The sequence below is a fragment of the Falco peregrinus genome, chromosome 8, assembly GCF_023634155.1.
Source record: "Falco peregrinus isolate bFalPer1 chromosome 8, bFalPer1.pri, whole genome shotgun sequence".
NCBI classification, from domain to species: domain Eukaryota; kingdom Metazoa; phylum Chordata; class Aves; order Falconiformes; family Falconidae; genus Falco; species Falco peregrinus.
The window spans coordinates 23,663,508-23,685,516 of NC_073728.1; the positions used below are offsets into that span (position 1 = coordinate 23,663,508).

A 22,009-nucleotide genomic window follows, 5' to 3' on the forward strand; every position below is an offset into this window, starting at 1 on the left:
ACAAGTTTTGGAGGATGTGATTTCAAAAAGAGATTGCTTTTGGTACCACTGTAGGAATATCTGTCTAAAGCAGTTGTTAAAAGTGTCTTGGCCTCCAGTGGAGGGGGGGAATTTAAAATCTAGCATCCTCCAGTCAAGCAGGTAATTTCTGGAAGTACCAGCAGAAAGCAAATTTGCACTGAATCGCTGTTTTCATGTACTAATTTGCATGTACCTGTCTGTTTGTGAGCAGCTATGTTTCTTGCTTATCGTTCTGTCACTTCTTGTGACTGTGCTTAATGTGAGGGCTTGCCCCTGTCATCGTGGTGCATTTCCACAGGACGGCTTTTGGCAATCTTTGCGTGTGAATTCTCGTCCTGGTCATCTTTATTGTTCTTACCCTTTTCCAATAACTGAAGGCCAGAGTAAGGGCAGCTTTTAAAGCTAGTCAGTGTATAAAAATGCACCAGAAAAAAAGTAATGGGTAACCTATTGGACAGGCTGATAACCAGAAAGGTCACTGCAGAAGTGGTGTCTGCTGTCTGCGCTGGCTCCCTCCTCCCCTCCCCTGCTCTGCCCCACTGTGAAGTGGGGGAATGACATTCTCTGCATTTGCAGCTTCGTTCTTGTTAGGGTGAGATGGATGTACTTGTTCTATTATGGGTTAGGCTAGAGTAGTTCCTTCTTTCTTCTAACTGGAGCATGTTGTGATATGTGTGAGAGAAGAATTGAAATAAACTCTCTGGTTTAGCTATGTCTGCAGTGCTCAGTGTTTTTCTCACGGTATTCCTCAAACTGATACATATCACCTAGACAAAGGCACAGGAATATATTACATTCTTCTATACCTCTTCAGACCATCTGATAGCTGCTTTTTTGACACCTTGGAGCATTATTTCTATATGTTTTTTTGTTTTATTGTTCCTTTCCTCCTGCCTTTGTCTCCTGAGGCAAGTATTCTGCCACTTAAGTAGGTAGAAAGTTCCCTCTGAGAAAGAAAAAGAAGTAACAGGTCTGCAGTACCTTTATCTGTCACCTTTCCAACTCTTTCCGTCTTCTGGAGGTGCAGCATGTACACCAGAGAGTCCAGCCCTGCTTCTAGTAATCAGAAGACAATTTGCTTAAAGACTGCTTGTTCTTTAAGACCAGGTGAAAGCAGACATTATATTCTACTATATATAATTTTATATATTTGTATATATATATAAAATTAAAGGGGGCGTGGGGAGAACAACACAGCGTGCACAGTAATTTCTAATGCTGAGTCATTCTTAATTCTTTTTACAGAACTGTATCATATGAAAAGTCTGGTTTAACTTCCTACTTAATAAAGGTATTCACAGTCTTATACTAGAGTTCTGCCTTGTTTGATGGCTTTTTGTAGAGAAGCTATCTATTTCTGCATTTGGCTATACTACCATAATACTTGCATCTGTTATGAGATTACATCAAGATATTAAGATTTCTGATAAAACCATACCGGACAAATCCTGTATTAATTTTCTTAAACACTTGCAGTGTTTTTTAACATAGCATTTGATTGCTTCACAGACTTTTAAGTTATTTTCATAATATCCCTGCCAGACAGAGCAGGTGATAGTTTTCAGTTTGTAGCTGTAACTGAGAGGTGCAGAGAGCATCAGAATGAAATGCTTCTTACGGGTGATTACCTCACTCTAAAAACTGAGGAAGGACCAGTTCCAGTGATGTGATAGTTCTATAACCTTATTCAGTTGTTGTAACATGCAAAGTTAGGATACTCTTCTTACCTTTGATCTCTAAACTTTTATGACACTTCTGTTTAAAGTATAGCTTTAATAAATTTATTCTAGTAGCAACTGGGTATGTTCAGCCTATCTTAATATGCTGTTCTGCACGTTCTTCATTGAGCACTGAGAGAGCAAGGATGTACAGTTAGTGACTACATATGAAAAATTTGGTTTGCCATACTTCATTTTGAAAAGGACATCTGTTGCATCACACAGAGCTGCTCAAGAAAATGCTTTCAACTGCTATATAGTCATTTGGCTTCCTTCCCTCTGTATTAAACACCTGGCTCTCATTTTGGGATCCCTAATGCAGGACCTCTTTTAAAGGTGACTTCCTCAAACTTTTTCTCCTGCTTCATCCAAATGGCTTACACTCAGAATTTCTGAAAATAGAGTCCCTTGTAACCTCAGAATGGATATAAAAATTTCAAGCTTTGGAAGGAAACTGTTCTTAATGAATAGCAGGGCATTTATCACCGCTGCTACAGTTCTTATTGAATGTCAAATGAGGTGGCTAATCCATATGTCCCTGCTGACCTCAGGGAAAGCAGCACTTCACACAAGCAAAAATATCCACCTTTATTCAAGTGCTTGGCATACTTTTCTGCAAACTATTTTCATTTTCTTTTCAGTGATTTTTCTTGGGTTTGGTGCTTTTTATTGTTGAAGATATTTAAATTTGGTGCCTGGCAGTAATTATTTAGTCAGGGAAGGATGCCTTGAGTTAAATGTTTAGCAGCACGTTTTTGCTATAGCCTGCTTAATTGTCATCAGTTGTGACAGTCTCATTTGTCTTTCACAGGAAGCCCGTGATGGACTTGCTGATCTTTCTGTGTGCACAGTATCATTTAAATCCATCAAGTTATAGTATAGAGTTGGTATCAGCAGAAAATAGCCAGATTAAATTCAAACCCAACACGCCAGTGGGAACGCTTGAAGTGGAAAAGGTGATTGTAAAGCCAAAACAAATGGATAAGAAGAAACCTGCCCCAGTTATACCAGAGGTGAGAACTAAAATTAAAGCATATTGAGAATTAGAATCACTGTTGTATTCAACAAGTTTTGCAGTTAGCTTGGCTTTGTTTCAGCTTTTCCTGTTGTCTCCCATGCTCTCACCACTCACTCCTGTGAAATGCTCGGCTCCATGTTCTTCATAACCTCATCTTAGGTAAAATGTATCTCAGTTTATTGCAGCAAACTTCTTTGTTGCCGAAAGGAGGAAATATGACAATACTATTTGAAATCCTACACCTTACTGTCCTTTTGACAAATTATGCAGATGAATTGTGGCTGAATACAGCCTTCCACAATCTGAAAATCAACAACTTGTACCATCTTTCATGTTGTGAAATATATGCTCTTCTGATTGTGTGTTCATTTTCCTTTAATACATACTGTACTTTTTTGGTTGTTACTGGGCTTTTCTTTATATACCCTTAAGAAGGCAGGAGGAGCTTTTAGAAGTACTAAAGCAGCTTCTGGGTGTTGCCTAAATCTTCCCTTCCACTTCTGTCCTTCTGCTGTATAGAACAATCGTAATTAATTTATTTAGTAATAGTAATTAATTTATCTAAAGCACTTACACAGGGCCAAGGTAGCTCTGCTGCTCCCCTTTTTACCGTCATCCGATGTGTGTGCACACAGGCATGCACTCGTGGCTCGTTGGCTGACTCCTACAGCTGCCTAATGTAACCCAGTAGGGCATCTCATTCCAGGCAGGTGTCCTGCTGGACAGGCAAGGGACAGGCGCTAGAGAAGGAGCAGGCTCTTTCATGTGTCCTTTCACTGCGTAGAAGGGAATTGCAAAATAGTTTCTCTTGTAGTGTTTCTGAATCTGTAACACTGCTGAAATTGGCCATTGGTGGAATTTCTGTGATTATTGTAAAGCTGTTATAAAAATACCAGTTGTTTCAGAAGTTGTGCTGGTATTTATTGTAATTTTCTTCTCTTTAGCAAACAGTAAGGGTAGTGATAAACTACAAGAAGACACAGAAGACAGTAGTAAGAGTCAGTCCACATTCACCCCTTCAAGAACTCATACCAATTATCTGTAGTAAATGTGAATTTGATCCTTCACACACTCTGCTGTTGAAGAATTACCAGTCTCAAGAACCCCTTGATGTGACAAAATCTCTTAATGACCTTGGACTAAGAGAATTATATGCCATGGATATCAGTCGAGGTAAGACAACTTTTATAAGTTGCAGTTACAGAAAAAATAATTGCTTAATATTTCAACAATGTGTATGTTTTGCTGGGATTTTTTTTACTTATGAAGAAATTAATTTCTAGCAATTTAGTACATATTTCATTAGTCTTCCACAAAATTGAAACTGGGAAAAGTTTACTTGTACTTATGTTTGCGAAGTACAATATCAAGGTTTTATTTTCTAACAGAGTGTTAGATACCAGCCAAGGTGGCCAAGTACAAGTAATCCCCTAAAAGCAACTCCTTCCTTGCCTTCCCCCAAAAAGCCAAACCCACCGTATTTCCCGTAGCTCACAGAAAACACATAGATCATGATAAGCTGAAAAGAACAGAAGCATTGGAGAAATTTAGTTTTGTTTTTAAATTATTTATAAGGTATTAGAATATTGTGATGGTGTTCATACATGTTTCTGAGTGCTGTTTGCTAACTTTGTACGTTGTGAAGGAATAATAATTCTCTTTTTAATTGTGGTCCAATGGGGGCACAACGAACTAACTTCCTTATATTTGTACAGATTCCTATGCATATTTTCAGCTTCAGCTGTAAGCCTGTCTTTCATGAAGGGTTTATTGTACTGTGATAAAAAAATTCTATAGAGTGTGGTTTGTTTCAGAGACCTATCACAGGAAATTTTATCTCAATATAGAATGCAGTAATACTGGCTCACTCCTGTTCTTGACCACTGCACTATTTGCTTGTTTTAACTTCTGCTCTGAAATGCGAGTGTTTGGGTTTTTTGTTTGTGTCTTTTACCTCGCTTCTACCTAAATACCATAACCTTATCGTTTGGTGTTTACAGTTTCAAGAGTTCACTCAGTTACTTCCCAAAGGCTAGTTACCTTGAACAATGGGAGAATGACAGATTTGGAAAATATGTCCTTTTTCCTGTGGAGAAAACAAAAATTTAATCTCTCTTTCTTCCCCACTGGAAAACAACATATTTTTAACTTGCCTAAACAAGTTACTTGGACTACATGTGCCCATGGTGCATTGCCTTGCTTGTTGTCTGGCTACTGCTTTCATTTACAGGCTGGCAGAGCTGCCTTTTGCACAGTATGATGTGTGCTTCACTTGAATCAACAGCCAGAAATCCTTAAGAGAGAATCTGAGGGCATGTATGCTTCCTACATGGCAGTGCTCCGCTGGGAAATTCAGATACACTTCAGTTCTCTTGATACAAAGTAGTTCAGCATCATTTCAATTTTGCAGACATCTTCAAAGCTCTGAATTTACCGCTTTCTTTATGAAAGTGAATGGTGAGGTGTACCTTTTACTTAACAGAATTTAAACTCAAATTTTATTTTATTCAAATCATATTTTAATTCTACGTTCTTCTTTGTTTTTCAAGTTTGGACTGCCAGACAATCCAAAACTTACAGAGCAAACTATTCTATCTCATTCCTTCAGAAATATAAGTGGAGCCTTTCCTTAATTACAAGATTCCAGTCTGCGTTACTGTCTTCAGGCTCAAGTTCTTAAATGGCTTATAGCACTCAGTAGTACAGATACACATCCTTTCGCTGCGGGAAAGTACCCAGTTACTTTTTCCTAATGTTGAAGATTCAGCTTTCTGTGTTTGTAAGTTATAACTGCATCCTTGATTTAGATTCACATATTCTGTCTTTCTTTTTGTCTTTCTGTAGCCACATCACCAGTTGATTTAAATTTACCGTCTTTGCAAGGTACGATTTACTGAAATAGGCAGTGAAACTGTAGCATTTAAGTTCCTATTATAACATCTGCTCAGCTGTGACCTGTGACACGAGTAATTATCTCTGTCCTGTCATAAATGCATATTTTAAAAGATAACGCAGAAGTGGATATACCTAGCTATATATAAGTATTTCTGTGTAGTTTTAGCCGAGATAGACTGATTAAATTTGAAGTCATGTTTATACTGACATGTGTACCGTGAACCCATAGTGGCTTTGCTGATTTCTGTTGTTTATTGCATTTGTATTCAATGGTATTTCTTTAAGAAAGTTAAATCTAGTAAAAACTAGAGACACAACCTTTAGATTTACAAATACTCTGCATGAATACAATGTAAGGAGGATAAATTCTGCAAGATAACAGAATGGACTTGACTGCCTTTACTGTGACTGCCATGCAGTTACACAGGGCGTCTGACAGGTGTTTCGGTGATCTTCCTCCATAGTCATACCATGTGCAGGTGTGTGCCTGACTTGTACCACTTCACACTTTGACATGAGTTTAAACTGCTAGGAAACTGCTAGGAACTGAGAACTGGAGAGGCTGATGTTCTTTTTTCCTTTTACAGCCTATGTGATATGAACCATAACATATGACAAGTAGGATGGGCTGTATTATGTGCTAGGGGTATTAATAACAGCTGAATCTCACCTATTGAGAGTTCTGAGAAAGACAGGAAGACCACGGATGGTAGGAAACCTGTTCATTTTGCAGTGTTTAGAAAAAGTGTTGATGCAGGTGATTTACGATGTGTTTTGTATATCCTTCCAGGAAGCTTATGACAGACAGTGAAATAGTAAGAATGCAGGAGAAATAATCTGTGCAGTAAATAACATGTAGAACTGTTGTCTTCTATTTCAGACTCCTATCAATCTGAAAACTTAGATGTTCTGAAGGAGAAAGAAAACAAAGGGTTCTTCAGCTTTTTTCAACGAAGCAAGAAGAAAAAAGAACAAGTAAGGTGTAATTTGGTATAAGCAAAACTTCTAGAACTATATTATAGAACTATATTGAGAAGCAAAACTTCTAGAACTATATTATAGAACTATATTGAGCAATCAATACTGTTGATTGTTTTCCAGAAAGTGTAAGTAACGTGGATGTTTTTTCTTTCTTCTCCCTGTACCCCAAGGCTGCCAGTGCCCCAGCAACTCCATTGATGAGCAAGCCAAGGCCAACATTTATCACGAGATCTAACACTGTTAGCAAGCAGTATGATTCAAACACTCTGCCATCTGAAATGCCAAAGAAACGGAGAGCTCCTTTGCCACCTATGCCGAATTCTCAGAGTGCTCCCCAGGACCTTGGACAAGCCCAAGTCAGACCAGCATCTGATACTGTGAAATCTAACAGCCTTGATAGGAACGAACAGGTTAGTTACATTTGTTTCACTTTCTTAAGAAGTTTAGACATAATAATCCTGATAACCCTGTCGGTATCTGCTGAGGCTTGAAATAAATGGGAAATAAAAGTATAGTACTTGCTTTTAAAAATTTTAGTTTGAAAATAACTATGGAAATTGAAAGATTTGTTCCTTTTAAACTTTATAACCTGTCTCCAAAGTAGCTGCCGTATTTTGAAAAGGTAAAACCAACTTCTTATATAAGTCAGTATTGTGAGCACCTTTTTTTCTTTTGGATGAACAGCTTATGTATTTAAATATGAGAACATTGTCTCGCTTTACCTTGTAATTATGTTTTGATATTTACATGGGATAACGAGTAGTTTGTTCTTTACATTACTGGAAAAAGGTGGAAGTCTTGGGGAGTAGTCAACATTCTTGTGCTCCCAGAAAGTTAAAAGTAAGAATTTTATTTTAGTCAAATAAGGGTGCGTGTTTAATTGAAGCTATGAGATGTGGACTACGTATTTAAGTAACCTATATATCCTATGCATTGCAGAAATTCTGCCAACAGAATTTGGGAGAATTGATGCATTAAGTATTATCTCGATATTGCACATATTGTCAATTGTGAATTCCAATTGAAGATCAAGGCTAAAACTGTTGTTATATTTTTTTATTATTTCATGCTTTGCTTTGAGTGCGGTATCTAAAGGTGGTCTTTAGTGAGGTAACTGGCATGCTAGAAAAATAAAATGCAGAACTAAATGAAATACAAGTCTGAGGGATTAATTTTGTGTTGGACTCAGAGACAAGAAATTTCAGACTGACTATACAATTATTTACTCTTTCACTAATGTACGGAACCACAAGAGAGCACTGTTTAACAGAAGTTCTGAATTTGTGTATTGTGTCCTGCTGAAAAGCTTTATCGTTTGAAGAAGACAAAGGTTTCTTTCTGTATTTTAATAAAAGGGACCTGGGGAGGGAAGAACTTTTTTTTACCTCATTATGTTTGTCTTTTAATTGAATTCAACTTTTTTTGAAAATAATTTATTAATGTCAACATGCTTTAAATGATTAATATCCTATTATATCTAACAGTAATGTATGACTGCTGGGCTAGGATCTGTCACTCAACAAAATTGCTTAGATTTATTATTTTGTACTGACATTTCTTATTCATCTAAAGTGATTTGACTGAAGTTGAATTGCTCACAAAGAAAGGACAGAAGTCCAGAATAAGTTATATTTCTGTGTGTATTTTCTATTTTGTGCTTCTTTGTGCACATCCCTTAGAAGCCTTTGACATGTGTTTTTTAAGGTTATTTCTGTTTCCGATTTGATTGCACAGTGATTTTTCAGATAAAACAGAGCTTGGGACTTAAATGTGGGTTAATATTTGCTCTGTGCTTTGAATTTTATTTATTCATATAAAATACTTTGTCTTTTTAGTACCTGCTTTCCAATAAATACCATGTAATGAATGAATTTGGACTGCATAGTACATACTGCTCAGCTTGATCAGGGAACTCTGAGGAGTGTTCCTATGAGAGACTTCCTTGGAGGATAAAGCTGCTGCTTGGAAGAGCACTGAGATATTTTCAGAGACATCCTTCCTGCAGCACAGGAGTGGTCCATTCCCCTAAGTGGGAAAAGGAGTAGGAATAAAAATAAATAGTCTCATTTGAACATGCTTCTGAGAAAGCTCAAGTGCAAAAAGAAGCATATGAGGTATGGGAAGGGGACAGAGTAATTCCCAAAAAGAAATGCATTGATACTTCTTTGACATGCAGAGATGCTGTTAGGAATGCAAAGGCAAGCCTGGAGCTCAAAGTGGCAAGAGGTGTCAAGAATAACAAGAAAGGCTTTTGTAAGTTAGCGGCAAGCAGAAGTCCAAGGATAAAGGATGCGGTCATCCACCTTTATTTTAGCACGGTGTTTTTCACAGTCTACCACAAAAATTTTTGTTGAAAAAATAAAGTATGGACTAGACCCATGAACCACAAGATAGGACAAAAAGCTGGCTAAACAACTCAAACGGTGGTGGTTAATGAATGGCTCAAAGTTGGACTGGTTGTCAGGTGGAGGTCCTGAGGAGCTGGTAGTATGGCAAATACTGTTAAATACCTTTATAAACAACCTAAATGATGGAATTGAATGCACCCTCAACAAACTTGAAGCTGACGCGAAACTGAGCAGAGAGGGAGGTACACCAGAAGATCCACCATTCAGGGAGACAGTGGTAGGGAGGAACTGAATGAAGTTTAAAAAAGATGCATGTGAAATTGTCTGCTTGGTATGGAGTAATCTCAAGTACCAGTACAGGCTGGAATCTGGGTGTGTGATCCCCTTTGAATCCAGTGTACTCAATACTTTTTAGGTCACAGCTGTACTGCTATGTCCAGATTTGGTTTTTGCAGTTCCAGGTAGAGATTAAAAACAGGCAAGAGTCTAGTGGAAGGCCATTATGATGTTTAAAGAGAACAGATCTAATTGCAGTCTTCCTAGACACCTAGAAGGTGTTACACCTAGAAGGTGTTACAGGGAAAGTACAGGTATATGCTTTGCCTGGATGCGTGGTGACAGGGTGAGGACCAATGGGCACTAGTTGTCAGAGGAAATGCCATTCAGATACAGAAGGAAAACTCATCACTGTGAGAACAGCTGAACACTGGAATAAATCACTCAAGTGGGTAGAAGCTCCGTCACCAGAAATATTTGAGACATACCTTGACAGGCTCCTGCAATAACCTTTTCAAGGACCTTGTGTTCAGCAGAAGATTGGACCAAATGATCTTCAAAGGTCCCTTCCAAATTAGACGTTTCTATTTCATGTGGGTGAAACAGACTCTTGATTTTTCAAAACTGTATGCACGTAATTAGGAGAACAGAAAAAATATGATAGGGCTCCATCACTAACAGAAACCAACAAATACTTGTTTTTGCTGTGAGATCAACCACTGCATGAGTAGTACTGTCAAGGGAAAGATTCAGAAGCTTGTTTCTCAGAGTTTCTGCTGAAGTCTCTAAAATAAGCAAAAAGGTGTATCTAGCTATTGGGACTTCTGGTTTCTCTTAACTGTAAAATAAAGGGCAGTTCTTTTAAAAACAAGGTGCTAGTCAAGGCACAATGTAAAACATTGTTACTTAAATAAAAATGCCATTTACAGGAATTGCATCTTCATAAATTAAATCGGGCACTATTTAGATACATAGAATCAGTCTTTATTCAAAGAATTGGCATCATAAATATAGAATTTGAGGTGATACATAAGCATTGTAAAATAAAGTCAATTTTGATGGTTGGACAGCATTTTTTCATTTGTATCATGTGAATTAATGTTTCTCAACCCAAAGTGACCAATTTATACTCACTTAATCCAAGTTAGTTCTCAGTAATGAGGCAAGTACAATGGTCACACTAGACCACAGTTATTTCATGGTAAACAATATAAGAATTTGGTTTCTCATATTCCCCACTGTTGAAAATGTGCATCCTGCTTGGTAGGATTTAAAGTCTTTTTTTGGGTTGCTCACCAGGCTGAATGGTGTGTTTGCTGGGATAAATATAGTATGCTTGGGAATTTCACTGTTACTGCAGTGTCCCATTAAGTTAATGTACAAAATTTAGGAGATAATTCTGCCCCTCCCCCAAGGGTTACTTTTTATCTGCTTTTGCCTTACAAGAAGCGTTTTCTTGCAACTCGTATTGCTTTTAAGAATGCCTAAATTCTGAAGCCTGCCCTTCAGTTTATTTGGCAGACTGGATACATACTTTATTTCTTCTATGGACCAGGATGACTTTCTGCATGTGCCTTATTATAGACAAATCTCTTTTGTAACATCCACAAGGAAGACAAAGTGCAATGTCAGTTTTGCCTGGATAAACTGTTTGCCTGGTTTTGATAGAAACATACCAAAGCAGTAACATCAGACAACAGTGAAATGAGCCAACTTTAAGGGAACAAAGTTCTCACTGTTGTCTGTCTTCAAATTCACAGTGTATTGTAGTCCAGTTTCTCACAGTATGAAGAAGGGTTTTAATGTTTACCTCCTACAGCTTCTCCACTTCTTTTCTCTTAAAAAAGAAACTGCTTTCCCTTTATATGAGCAGTTACATTATGGTACAAGGGTTGGAATTTTTTTTGCCTCATTTTCAGAGTGATTGTAGCATTAATTTTTGGAGGTATGTTCCTACTTTTAGGGGGTGCAATGGATGTAAGGGTAGGTTTTACAAGCTATTATGTAGCATGATTTGCTCATTCTATAGGAGACTCAGAAGATGGCTCATAAGCCTAAATAGTTAATGTTTGTCCAGCAAATTTCTGTGTTAAACCAGATTGGAAATGAGCATGTTGGTGTCTAATATCGAAATAGCTCACTTATTTGTCACTTTTGATTTTGGGTGAGATGATGGGTCTTGTGAGAAGTATGTTTAGAACTAGCAAGTTAAAATACACTTGCAAGTAGAGAGGACTCAAGGGTTTTTGCAAAGTGCTGTTGTATAATGCACTATGTGTATCTTCAGAATTTTCATACAAGTGGATGCAATTTTCTAGTAATAACACTTCTTTATAAGAAATTTTCTTTTAAAGAAAGAGAAGTATTTGATTATGTCCAAAATGCCATTGCTGATTTTCTTCCTAATGCTTTATTTATAAAAACTAGACTACAATATCTTCATTTTATCCCATGGCTGTTTGTCTCCTTACACTGTTTTCAGTTATTGTAAAGGAGTGTACGTAAGCTATGCTTGGGTAGGAACAATTAAGTGGAGATTTCTAGTCAAAACACTGAAGTTTTAAATGATGGATCTCAACTCTAGAAATACAGCTTGCTTTTATTTACACAACCTTAACTTCTAAAGAAATTTAAATCTCCAGTCTATCCCACTGAAAAGGAATGGATAAGATGGGAGAATGGGGGAGGGATGGGAAGCAACTAAACTTTAAAGTATGTCTGAAAAGGTCTTATTAGCCACTGCCACAGAACAGCTTGGTTAAGATTTCTGGGAGGGATGAGTTCCATACTTGTGAAATTACACCAGAGGCTCAGTTGCCTGAAACTTGATGGTGAAAGAAGTTCGGCAATGATGCAGTGAGTGCCACGAACATCAGGGAGGTTTTGCACAGAGCCAGGGTTACCTGGGAGAAGAAAATGCTCAGAACTGCCTGTTTGCTCTTGGTGAAGTTTGCGTGAAGATCATTTGATGTGATTCTGATACGATTCAGAATTGGTGGTGAACACTGTATGCATCCACTTCTTAGTACAGCAAATGCATAACTTTGTCTCCTTATTGTATTTACTTCTGTACTGGCAAGTGTGTAGATAAATCATAGGAGAGAATAGTAGTATTGGGTGTTTGGACAGAATAACACCAGCTGAGTTTCTCGAAATGTATTTTGTATGTCCTTTCTTTCGAATAGGTCAGAGGGATATTACTTCATCTGTAGTACTTGGGCTAAATTTAAGTATTTTGGGAAGCTTAAGTCATGTAATAGAAATTGACTGCGTTAATCTTTGTAAGAGCAAATACAGTTTTTCCCTGCCCTGTTACTGCATGGACATACATTTACCTACATACTTGTACAAAGGGAAGAAAGAAATACTAGCAATATGGATAGCAGTGTGCTTTGTTATCCCAGTCGCCTGTATATTTTCTGTTAAATCTAGTTATCTATGGAGCAAAAGAAGTAGGTACTGGTCATATGAAAATGTGTATATAGTTACCCTTGGTGTGAGGTACGCTTTCCAGCATGCTGAAATGCTCCACTACCACTACATTCTTTCCCAAATACTTTTTCCCCCCCTTCCATTCCAGCTGCAAAATTACCGTGGCTGAATTACCTTTCTTTTGCTTTTTGAAATTGTAAGAAGGACCAGGCACCGTGTCTGCTACTGCTTGCAGAGGCTGGATCTGGGGAAGCACTGGCCTCTATGTGTCTGCTTGGGGCGATGTGGGATTTGGTGCCAAATTTATCAGTACACATTTGAGGCTAAAAAGCTTCATATCCACCCTTGCTTATTGCAGGATGAGGAGAGTGTACAATATTAAAAGTTGAACTCCTGCATATGTTGTGGAAGTTACGACAGAGTTCACTGGTGTTTCTGCACGAGCATGATTAATTACTTCAGTGATGCTAACATGAGTTTTAATTTAAGTGTAACTGATAAAACAGTGGTTATCACTGGCAGTTGGTGTGACACATGAGCACCCAGATGTATATTCCAATACTTTGTCAGATAAGTCTTAATAACATTACTTTAATCTTTTTCCATCTGTTTAAAGTACTATTTTCACATTACAACCTTTGTTAGGATTTGAAAGCTCTTAATATTCATATGTTGAATAATTCCTGAGAAAATCTGTTCAACACTTGAACCTTAACTGGAACATTTAGTACTTTCTCAAAATCTCTCTTTGCAAATTGTTTATTTCTTTGGATGCAAAGGGCAGTAGAAAGGCTTATAAAAATCTTCTAGTAGCATTTGTGCTCTTATGCTGAGAACATTATTTCCCCCCTACACACATACTCTTTCTGTGCAGGAGGGAACTCTGGTGACATCTGTTTAGCTGAGCGAGTATGCGCAGAGCTCTGTGCCAGCTAAGTCAGCTGAGGGAGCCTGTGTGAAGCAGATGAGGGTGCAGACCTTTGGACAGAGAAACCATGTCTCTGTGCAGAACAGAGAGGCTGCAGCCTTATGAGCAGCTACCGAAGAGGAAAAAAATAGAATTGCCCAACAGCAAGGAGGAAAACGATTTAACAATAAAAAAAAGCCTAATTTGGGGAAATAATGTTATATTTGACATCTCCTCCTGCATAAATTCAGGTGCTGATTTTTTAAATTATGATTATTTTTAGAATTATTTGGGAACCGTAAGAAGCTATAAAAGCATAAAGCGATTTTTGTTCTGTGACGCTTTAATCTAGAAACTGATTTCTTTAAAAACTATTCAAGCATGCAAGTTTTTTTTAATTAGAAGTAGAGTGCTATGTCCCTATCCTTTGCTGCTTTTCAAAGAACATTTCACCTGGTGCTTTGTTTTGTCTCCTTAAAACCCTGAGTCCTGCTTCGCTGCAGAAGGTTTGAATTGGTTGCTTTGGCATTAAAGTAATTGGTAGTAGAATTTTGTGAACATTTTGGATGGTGTTGCACTGTACAGTACAGTGAAGTATCTAAGGCATCTGTCATACCTGACAGTGAGGTGGGACAAACCAGATGACAGTATGTCTAGGGAAGCTCAGAGGATGGTTTTCACCATCCCAGTTCATTCATTCTGGTATTGTACTGAGGTCTAACAGGAGCTGCCAAACACTGCTTCACAGACATGTGGTGCCAGTATCTTTCCTTTTGTGAGTAATTCTTTATACTTTTTATTGTGTACAACCAAGTACTCTAGCTCTTGGTCTTTAAAAGCTGTCTTACTGTAGGATGGGTATTTGTTCAATGTTAGCTTTCTAATGATAAGCATCTTAGTCTGTGGATATTGACACAGTCAACAAATCTGTTATCAGTGATGTTTTTGAAAGGATGGTCAGTGAAACAAAAACTTGTAGGTGTATTTGTGCCATCTCTGTTCCTCAGTATTCTTTCTGAAGTGGGCTGGTTAATTGAAGCAGAGAGAAATTCTCTGAAGATGACCCCACATCCAGTTGCTGTGTGGATCCTTTTACCCAGAAATGAATGCCACTGCAGGATTTTATTATATGGCCGAGTAGACAGGTGATAGGGATCAGAATTACTACAGAAAGTCAGCTGTGTCTGGTGCCAAAATCCAGTCCTTTATTGCTGGCATCCTGAACATTATTATTTTAATAGGTGTGGAAAAGCAAGGTTCCTTCAGCATATAAAGCAAACTGCAGTTAGTAATGGCAGGCAAATTAACAACCACTGTCTTTTTGAGAAACAGAATGTATTTTTAAAACAATTTAAAATGAAATTGGATGTCTGTATCATAAAACTATGAAGTCTTCAGCAGGCAGCCTTTGTCCAGTTTTTAATGGTTTTGATTATCTCTGAATTAGGAATTTTTTTTGTCTTTTGCTACAATAATGAGGACATTGTTGAACTTCAACATCAATAGGTACTATAATTATTATTTTTATAACTTATTACAATTTAACTTCAGTAAGTATTAAGATTCTAAGACAGTTGTACTTTCCAAGATAAGTTTTGAAGGCTGGCATTCAAAAAATATGTATAAAAGTTTAAGTATTTAAAGTAGGGAACAAAAATCACAGTAATTATCTATAGAGCCTAATTAGGACTGCTGTTGAAGGAATGAAGAAGGAAACATTGTGTCATGTCATTGCAGTGGGGTGTTGTTGAAGCTTCTTTCCGCAACAATTTTTAGCTACTTTTAGAAAAGAATTGTTTGGAGTTTGTAGAATAACCTTTGGGCATAAAGAATTCAAATTCTCTTTTGTACTATGTGTAACAACTGATTTTTTTTTTTTTTTTCCTTGAAAACTCTACTCCTTGGAGGAATTAAGACGAGAAACATAATACGTTGGGTAATAGGTATATATTCACTCTTTCCCAAGTGTATTTTATAAATACCTTTGGAGCGTAATTACTAGAACTATTTTGCTGTTTTTCTTTGATTTCTAATAATCTTCATCCTCCCCTATCTCCCTTCCTAGGCCCCTCTGGGATTAGTACGGAAAGGTTCTCTGCCGCTCAGTGACACAGCTTCCATCAACTCCTCTCTGCGGAGGATGAAGCGCAAAGCACCCTCACCACCCTCTAGAGTACCAGAAGATCAAAGTGAAAGCTGTAATGAGACTGGTAATCTTTTAATGCTGTTTAATTGGGAGGCAGCAGAAAGTATGGCAGTTTGGCTAAACTTGAAAGAAATACCAGCTCATGAGATAAGAACTTCAAGTAAAAATATGTGTGCCAAACATCTTCAGGTTGTAAGGCACAGTAAGACTACTTTATGAGATTGGCTCAGGTAGTGTGTGTGTCAGCGGGAAGCAGGAGCAACCACAAAACCAGTGGTGAAATGCAAAGAGTAAATTTATTTTTGTTACCTGGCCAGCTGGGGGATCCCTGGAGCAGTGCCCCGGCAGAGGCGCGGAGGCACAGGTGCAGGCGCTGCAGAGCGCTGGCCATGCCACCTGTAATTCACCCAGGTGTGGTTTACCACTCTGCTTTGATCTTTCCCACGGCAGGAATCTCAAGCATGATCAACAGGGTGCCTCTCAGGTCTATCACAGGCCTGTGTTAGCTCAGCGCAGATGTTCTACTTCCCAAAGATTCAAGTCTAAGCAACCATTAGTACGGTATGCGTGTTTTTCTACACCCCAGCTACAAGTCGCTTGAGTGTGTTTACAAATCCTACTCGCCGATCTTCTGTTACTTTCCGACAAGTGTGAGAAAGTAGGCGGGTTTGAGGGCACGCAGCTCAGAAAAAAGCAGAAATTACCAAATTAGTTATAATTAGGTTAACTATAACAAGACTGTGTTTGTGTTAATCAGGTGGACAGCTTGAGGTGGGGAGAGAAGGTTGGGATCAGAGAGGATTTAATAGGAAATGGACTGAGAAGAAGAATTTTAAAGGATGTTTTGTATCGTTCTTTTGTAATTCCGTTTGATCAAAAATTCAATTATCTGGTTCAAAAATACCTAGGAGTTGAGATTAAATAATCTGAGAAGCGTGACAATATGCACCAGATGCTTAAGAGAAGGTGCATTTTTGGAAGAACTCTATAAGATCACAAGTCTAACGTTTCATCTAGAACTTTTGTTGGTACAGAAATTGAGAAGCAATAAAAAAGCCTGTTACTTGACTTTGCAGTGACAGAGTCAACAGAATCAGCCCCTGCTAAAGTGGAAGAAAGAGCCACCAAAATGCAGTCTGAAACAGGTTGGTTTCTTTTCCAAATGCATTGACAAAATCTACTTCATAGCAAGCTATGATAATTCATAGTAATAAATCACTATACTATGGATGTGTGTCATAAGCATAGAACTAATTTTAATGTTTCAGATCAGCTAACTTTTCCTTTGAAGTACAAATACGGCTTTCTAAACCACAGATGTTTTACCTTTGCTGTCTACATTTTGTATTGGTCTCTGTGCTTTACATTTCATAAAAGAAACATCCCTGTTTTCTCCCCTCCCCCACAAGTTGTAGACAAGAACAAGCCAGAACTACTGTGATTTTTTTTTTTTTTATATATACCTCTTAACAAGCCTTTCAAAAGCCTAAAGCCCAGTCTTGTTTTCAGAACCCTGCCTCGTGCTGACCTTGAGCTGCATAACCTAGGGATAAGGGATAGGAGCGAATCTGTGTCTGTCTTTTGGTTTGCATCTGAACAGCCTTTGAAAACACAAGTTATAAATATAACCTGCGTGCATAAATGGTAGTTCATACCTTAAATTATTTGTTGGGTGCTGTGGAAAAAATGTGCTATATAAAAGTATAGCTGTTTAAAATGAAAGACTTTAGCTGCTGAACATAATACTTTTTTTAATTTATGCAGTTTGTGCTGTAAAGTACAGTCATTTTTTAGCATCAGACTATAGGGTTCGGATACAAGATATGGCATTATGAGCATTCTAAAATTTGTAAAAACTTTTTAAATAATCACTGGCGATACAGTCTGGAAAAATCACTCTTCAATGATGAAAAAGAGAAGGAAAGAAAAATCACTCTTCACTAAGAATGAAATATATAATCGCTATAGATGTGGCATGCCACTGGCATTATGTGAGGCAAAACACTCAGTTTCTTGCTAGTTGACAGGAGCTCTTAAGTAGTTTTCCAGCTGTTTTATTTGGCATGCCAATCAAATTGTTTGGAGTGGTAAAACACAAATGTGCCACAACAAGAGTTAAAAAAGTCACCTGCTGTCCTATGTCTCTGGCAAAGGGGAAATAATTTGTAAAGTTGGGCTTGGTTTATATTTAGGGTAGTTTATATAAATGGTCCAAAAATAACTTTGATAGAAATAACATATAACTTAATAAATGGGAAGTATTGACTTATACTGGGCAGTCCAAGGCTGAAGACATAATGATGCTGTAACCTTTCCTTTTCCTAGCTGTTGTAGCAGATGAAAGAGGATAGTCGTGACTTTTGTTAGTATTTAACTTTCTGTGTTGAAGTCTGTGTTTATGTGATGGTGTCTAAGTTGATGAGCAAAAGTGATCATGCTACAATTTAAAATCAAGATTTTTTTATTTTCTTGAGCTTGTTTCTATCTTAAGATTGTACATCCATGCTAGAACTGCGTTTACTATCACTGTAATGTCCAACTGCTGCATAGATAAACAGCCCTGAACTTCATAAAAATGGCTTCTTTGCTTTTCCATAGGTTTAGCAACCTCTGCTTGAGGCGTTTGAATTTTGTAATTAAATATTTTAATTTAAGCTGTAATAGAAAGAAATAGAAAAATGTCATCTTCTTCACTGGGGTTAGAACAGTCTGTGCTGAGCCCTGGGATTTACCTCTGCAGTTAGTGCCAGTCTTCATTCCGTAGTTCTGCTGCTGATGTCTTCATGCAGTGTCCTTTGCTGAAGACCTAGTACAATACATTTGGTTTTTTTTTTAAATGCAGAGACAAGTCACATAGCACAGCTTCACTGCCTTTTTTTTTCTTTTTTTTTTTTTTTTTCTCATGGGATACTGCTGCTCTCTGGTGGCATCTCTGAAACTGTCCTGAGGCCTAGAATAAAGGGTCCTTTTAGCAAAGCCCATTGTGCTGTGAGAACCAATATTCACCTGCAGCAAAATCAGTTGCAGTACACTTGTCCTATTTGTAGTCTGAAAATTACACACATTTGGGTATTGTTTTAAATGGATAAACCAATTCAAAATCTCTTTAATTGCTAAGCTGGACATAATTTTAACTTCACAAACTCAGTAGTGCTTTCCTCCATTTGGGTTGTTACTGCTTTGATTGTGAGGCATCGAGAAGTGTTGTGATTTTTTGCTCAGCTGTGACTGGCATTCCCAAAGGAGTTCTGTTATGTGTTGTTGCTACTTTATCAAATAATCAAGAAAAGTTGCCTTCTGCCCTATAATGAACCATTGCAAACATTCAGTTTGGTGTCTTAAGTAGTGCATAGCTAAAAGACATATATACGTTAAGTGGAATTATCCTATATAATTTGAAAGAGGCAATATTTCTGCTGTGAAATGACAGTTTTCCCATGGTGTTAAAACAACCTGTACCTTGACAAAAGTGGTTTGAAGGCATGCATCTACTAGAATAAACATTGACAGAGAATTAATTTGAACATTTGGGATTATAAACAACAATTTATTTTCTCAATTATGATTTTTTCCCCCTTCCCAAAGTTTAATTAAAGCTCAGTCGTTTTTCTAGGAAAGAGGGTGAAATGTTGTTTTAAAAAAATTGCAGATTTTTAAATAATTTCCAGTCAAACAAATCCCTTGATATAGTCTTGGTTACAGTATCTCTTAAGAACCTTTTTAAGGACTGTTGTGTCAAGAGCAAAACGACTGGCAGATTTGCATGATGTAGTCAGGCTTTCTGACTGGTGCTTACAAGCACAACAGCTCGCAGAGCAGCGTCAACCTGTTCTCTGTTGGGCAAAGAGTGTTCTTGCCGTGGCAAAGGAGCCTTGTAGTTGGTATGTCAAGGTACGTCTTCACAATGTCATCCTCTAGGCTTTTAACAATACTTTTTAGGGCTAGTTAAAACTCTGTGACTAATGTTCATAGAGAATAATTTATGCATAAACAAACCACAATTTATATTTTATGTAGACTTACATATAGCATATATAAGCAATAAGGCAACTGTATGTAGCCAGTATTGACATCAGTACTTCCTAGCAATATGTTGCATATAAAAACTAAACTGAGGGTTTGGAAACAAGTCATAAAACCTGAATTGTTCCTCTGGGGAGTTAACTGCATGATGTAAGTGAAAGATGGCTGTTAAGTGTTGCTTATGTATCAAATGCATGCAGACTTTATTCTGCTGCAGCAGTGGTGGCCCAGGTCTGGAATGAGATCCAGTAACAGATGAAAAACTAGATGAAATTAACTCCAAGCAAGGCCGGTATTATGCTGACAAATGAAGTAGAGCATTTTGGAAAAAAGTGTGAGGGTGTGTTTTGTTTGATATTATGTGTTTGTGGGTCAGGTTAGTCTACTCCGAAGCTTGGAAGTGTTTCTTGCACAGCAAAGGACAGACTTACACGTAGCAAGACTGTCTCCTACCAACATGTTAAGTTTCCATCCCATCGGTTTAAGTACAACCTGGCCTTTGTTAAACTCCTCTTCAGAGGAAGAGCGACAGAGATGACAGCAGGGTCTGGGCACAAAGCCATAGCAACCCCAGAATGCTTCCATTTGTCTTGTCAGAAGCCCTGGCTGTACTTTGTTGTATAATTCAGGTTTCTACAGAGTATTTAGACCAAAGGTCTTTAGTCTCTCTTTGTTCCTGTGGCTGGTGATGGCTCAGGCCTATGGCATAGTAGTTCTCATTGGATCAGGAGACAGTGTTCTTGAGAGCTGGTTATGGGCTGTGGAATAGTCTCAGCGGGTTTGATGTTTGCCCACATTCTGTTATGCTTTGTTTGTGCCTTATGACATATGTATTTATCTTTGCACACATAAAATCATATTGCTATCACTAAAATAATCTCCCAAAGTACAAGGCTGCTGGCATGACTTTTCTGTAGATAGAGAAGAAAGGATTTGGTGGGGGGGAAGAGAGGGCCCTTACTAACAGTAAATTCTTAGGGAGTCCCAAGTCCCTTTAATACTGGTGTGGTGTATTTGTATAAACCTGTGCTTAAATCACATGGAAGGAACTCACCTGCACCACTTTGCAGTCTTGCTCCTCTTTCCCTGGGGGTCTAAATCACCTCTGCATTCAGTGATATGACACATTGATCACATTGCTTAATGTGTAACCACAAAGCATTACTACAAGAGTGCAATACGAAAAACTGGAATTAAATAGTAAAATGTTTGGCTTTTGTAGTTGCCCTGTAACTGTGAATGAGTAATTGGTATTACTGAAATCTTAACTAATGATTCTGTTGGGAAAAGCAGTTTCTGTTCTGTACTGAGACTTTTTTCTACATCTGCAGTCCTCTGTTGTGTTTCTATAACAGTGTCCGTCTCTAGAAGTACTGGAAGCATTGTAGGATACCAGTCTGTAGAAAAAAAAAGGCAATCTAAGATTTTTCATACTCTGGAATCTGCTACTTTCTGGTATTGCTTGGTTGAAGTCAGTGTTTTGTTTTCAGTGTCAGCCTTGGTTTGCACTTGGAAATTTACTGTTACAACTTAGAAAAGTCTGAAAGCTGGAAGCCCAAGTGCAAGGCGTGTACCAAACAGGGACTGGTGTGTGCAAAGCTGGCAGGAATTTCCCTGGTCAGGTCAGGCAGAGTGCGTTGCTTGTATGGCCTGGTTGTTTCCAGTAGCCTTCCATGGCACCATATTGCACTATATAGATGGAATTACTGTCTTTGTATTATAGAATGCAAGTTGCAAAGCCAAGAAGTTAATTGTATGGTCTGTATCCTACTATTTGAAAAACGTCAATCATCAACTCTTTGTAGGAAGAGTTCTGGCAGGGGAAGTAAAGCTAGAGATTGTTAATCCCTCTGGAAATCAAAATAGGTGGATTTATTAGTTTAACTTCAAGTACGCTTTTATGTGTGCCCTAATGCAGTTACTAAACCTTTTAGTTTAACTGTGCTCTAGCTGCAAACTTCAGTATTTATGTGGATTAACACTTTTCTATACACTTTGTTTTTGTTTATTTCTACTGTAACACAGGGCACTGCACAAGACACTTCTGTTTTAAGACATTAGGATCATTACATGAAATTTTTGACAGTGATGATCAAACTTGTTCAAACCATAGGCAAAACTGAGATTTGCTTCACTCTTTAGTCCTCTAGCATGCCTACTCTGATATAAAAGAACCATTTATTTTAAACCTTATTGAAAACTTAATGTGGAAGTATTAAGAAATCTGGGTAAAATAAACTGTCT

At 37.8% G+C, this 22,009-nt stretch overlaps 1 protein-coding gene across 5 annotated transcripts in view; it reads left to right on the plus strand.

The window, feature by feature from the left end:
* The window catches only part of COBLL1 (cordon-bleu WH2 repeat protein like 1), an 86,473-nt gene that overhangs the window by 52,601 nt on the left and 11,863 nt on the right, over positions 1-22,009 (plus strand). For 4 of the 5 annotated variants that reach the window (XM_055812168.1, XM_055812170.1, XM_027782725.2 and 1 more), the window contains exons 3-9: positions 2,551-2,752; positions 3,702-3,930; positions 5,602-5,640; positions 6,533-6,627; positions 6,804-7,043; positions 15,662-15,806; positions 16,819-16,887. In XM_055812168.1, coding sequence (XP_055668143.1) covers positions 2,551-2,752; positions 3,702-3,930; positions 5,602-5,640; positions 6,533-6,627; positions 6,804-7,043; positions 15,662-15,806; positions 16,819-16,887 — 1,019 coding nt within the window. The remainder of the gene's footprint in view (positions 1-2,550; positions 2,753-3,701; positions 3,931-5,601; positions 5,641-6,532; positions 6,628-6,803; positions 7,044-15,661; positions 15,807-16,818; positions 16,888-22,009) is intronic. The other variant, XM_055812169.1, reaches the window with a different exon arrangement.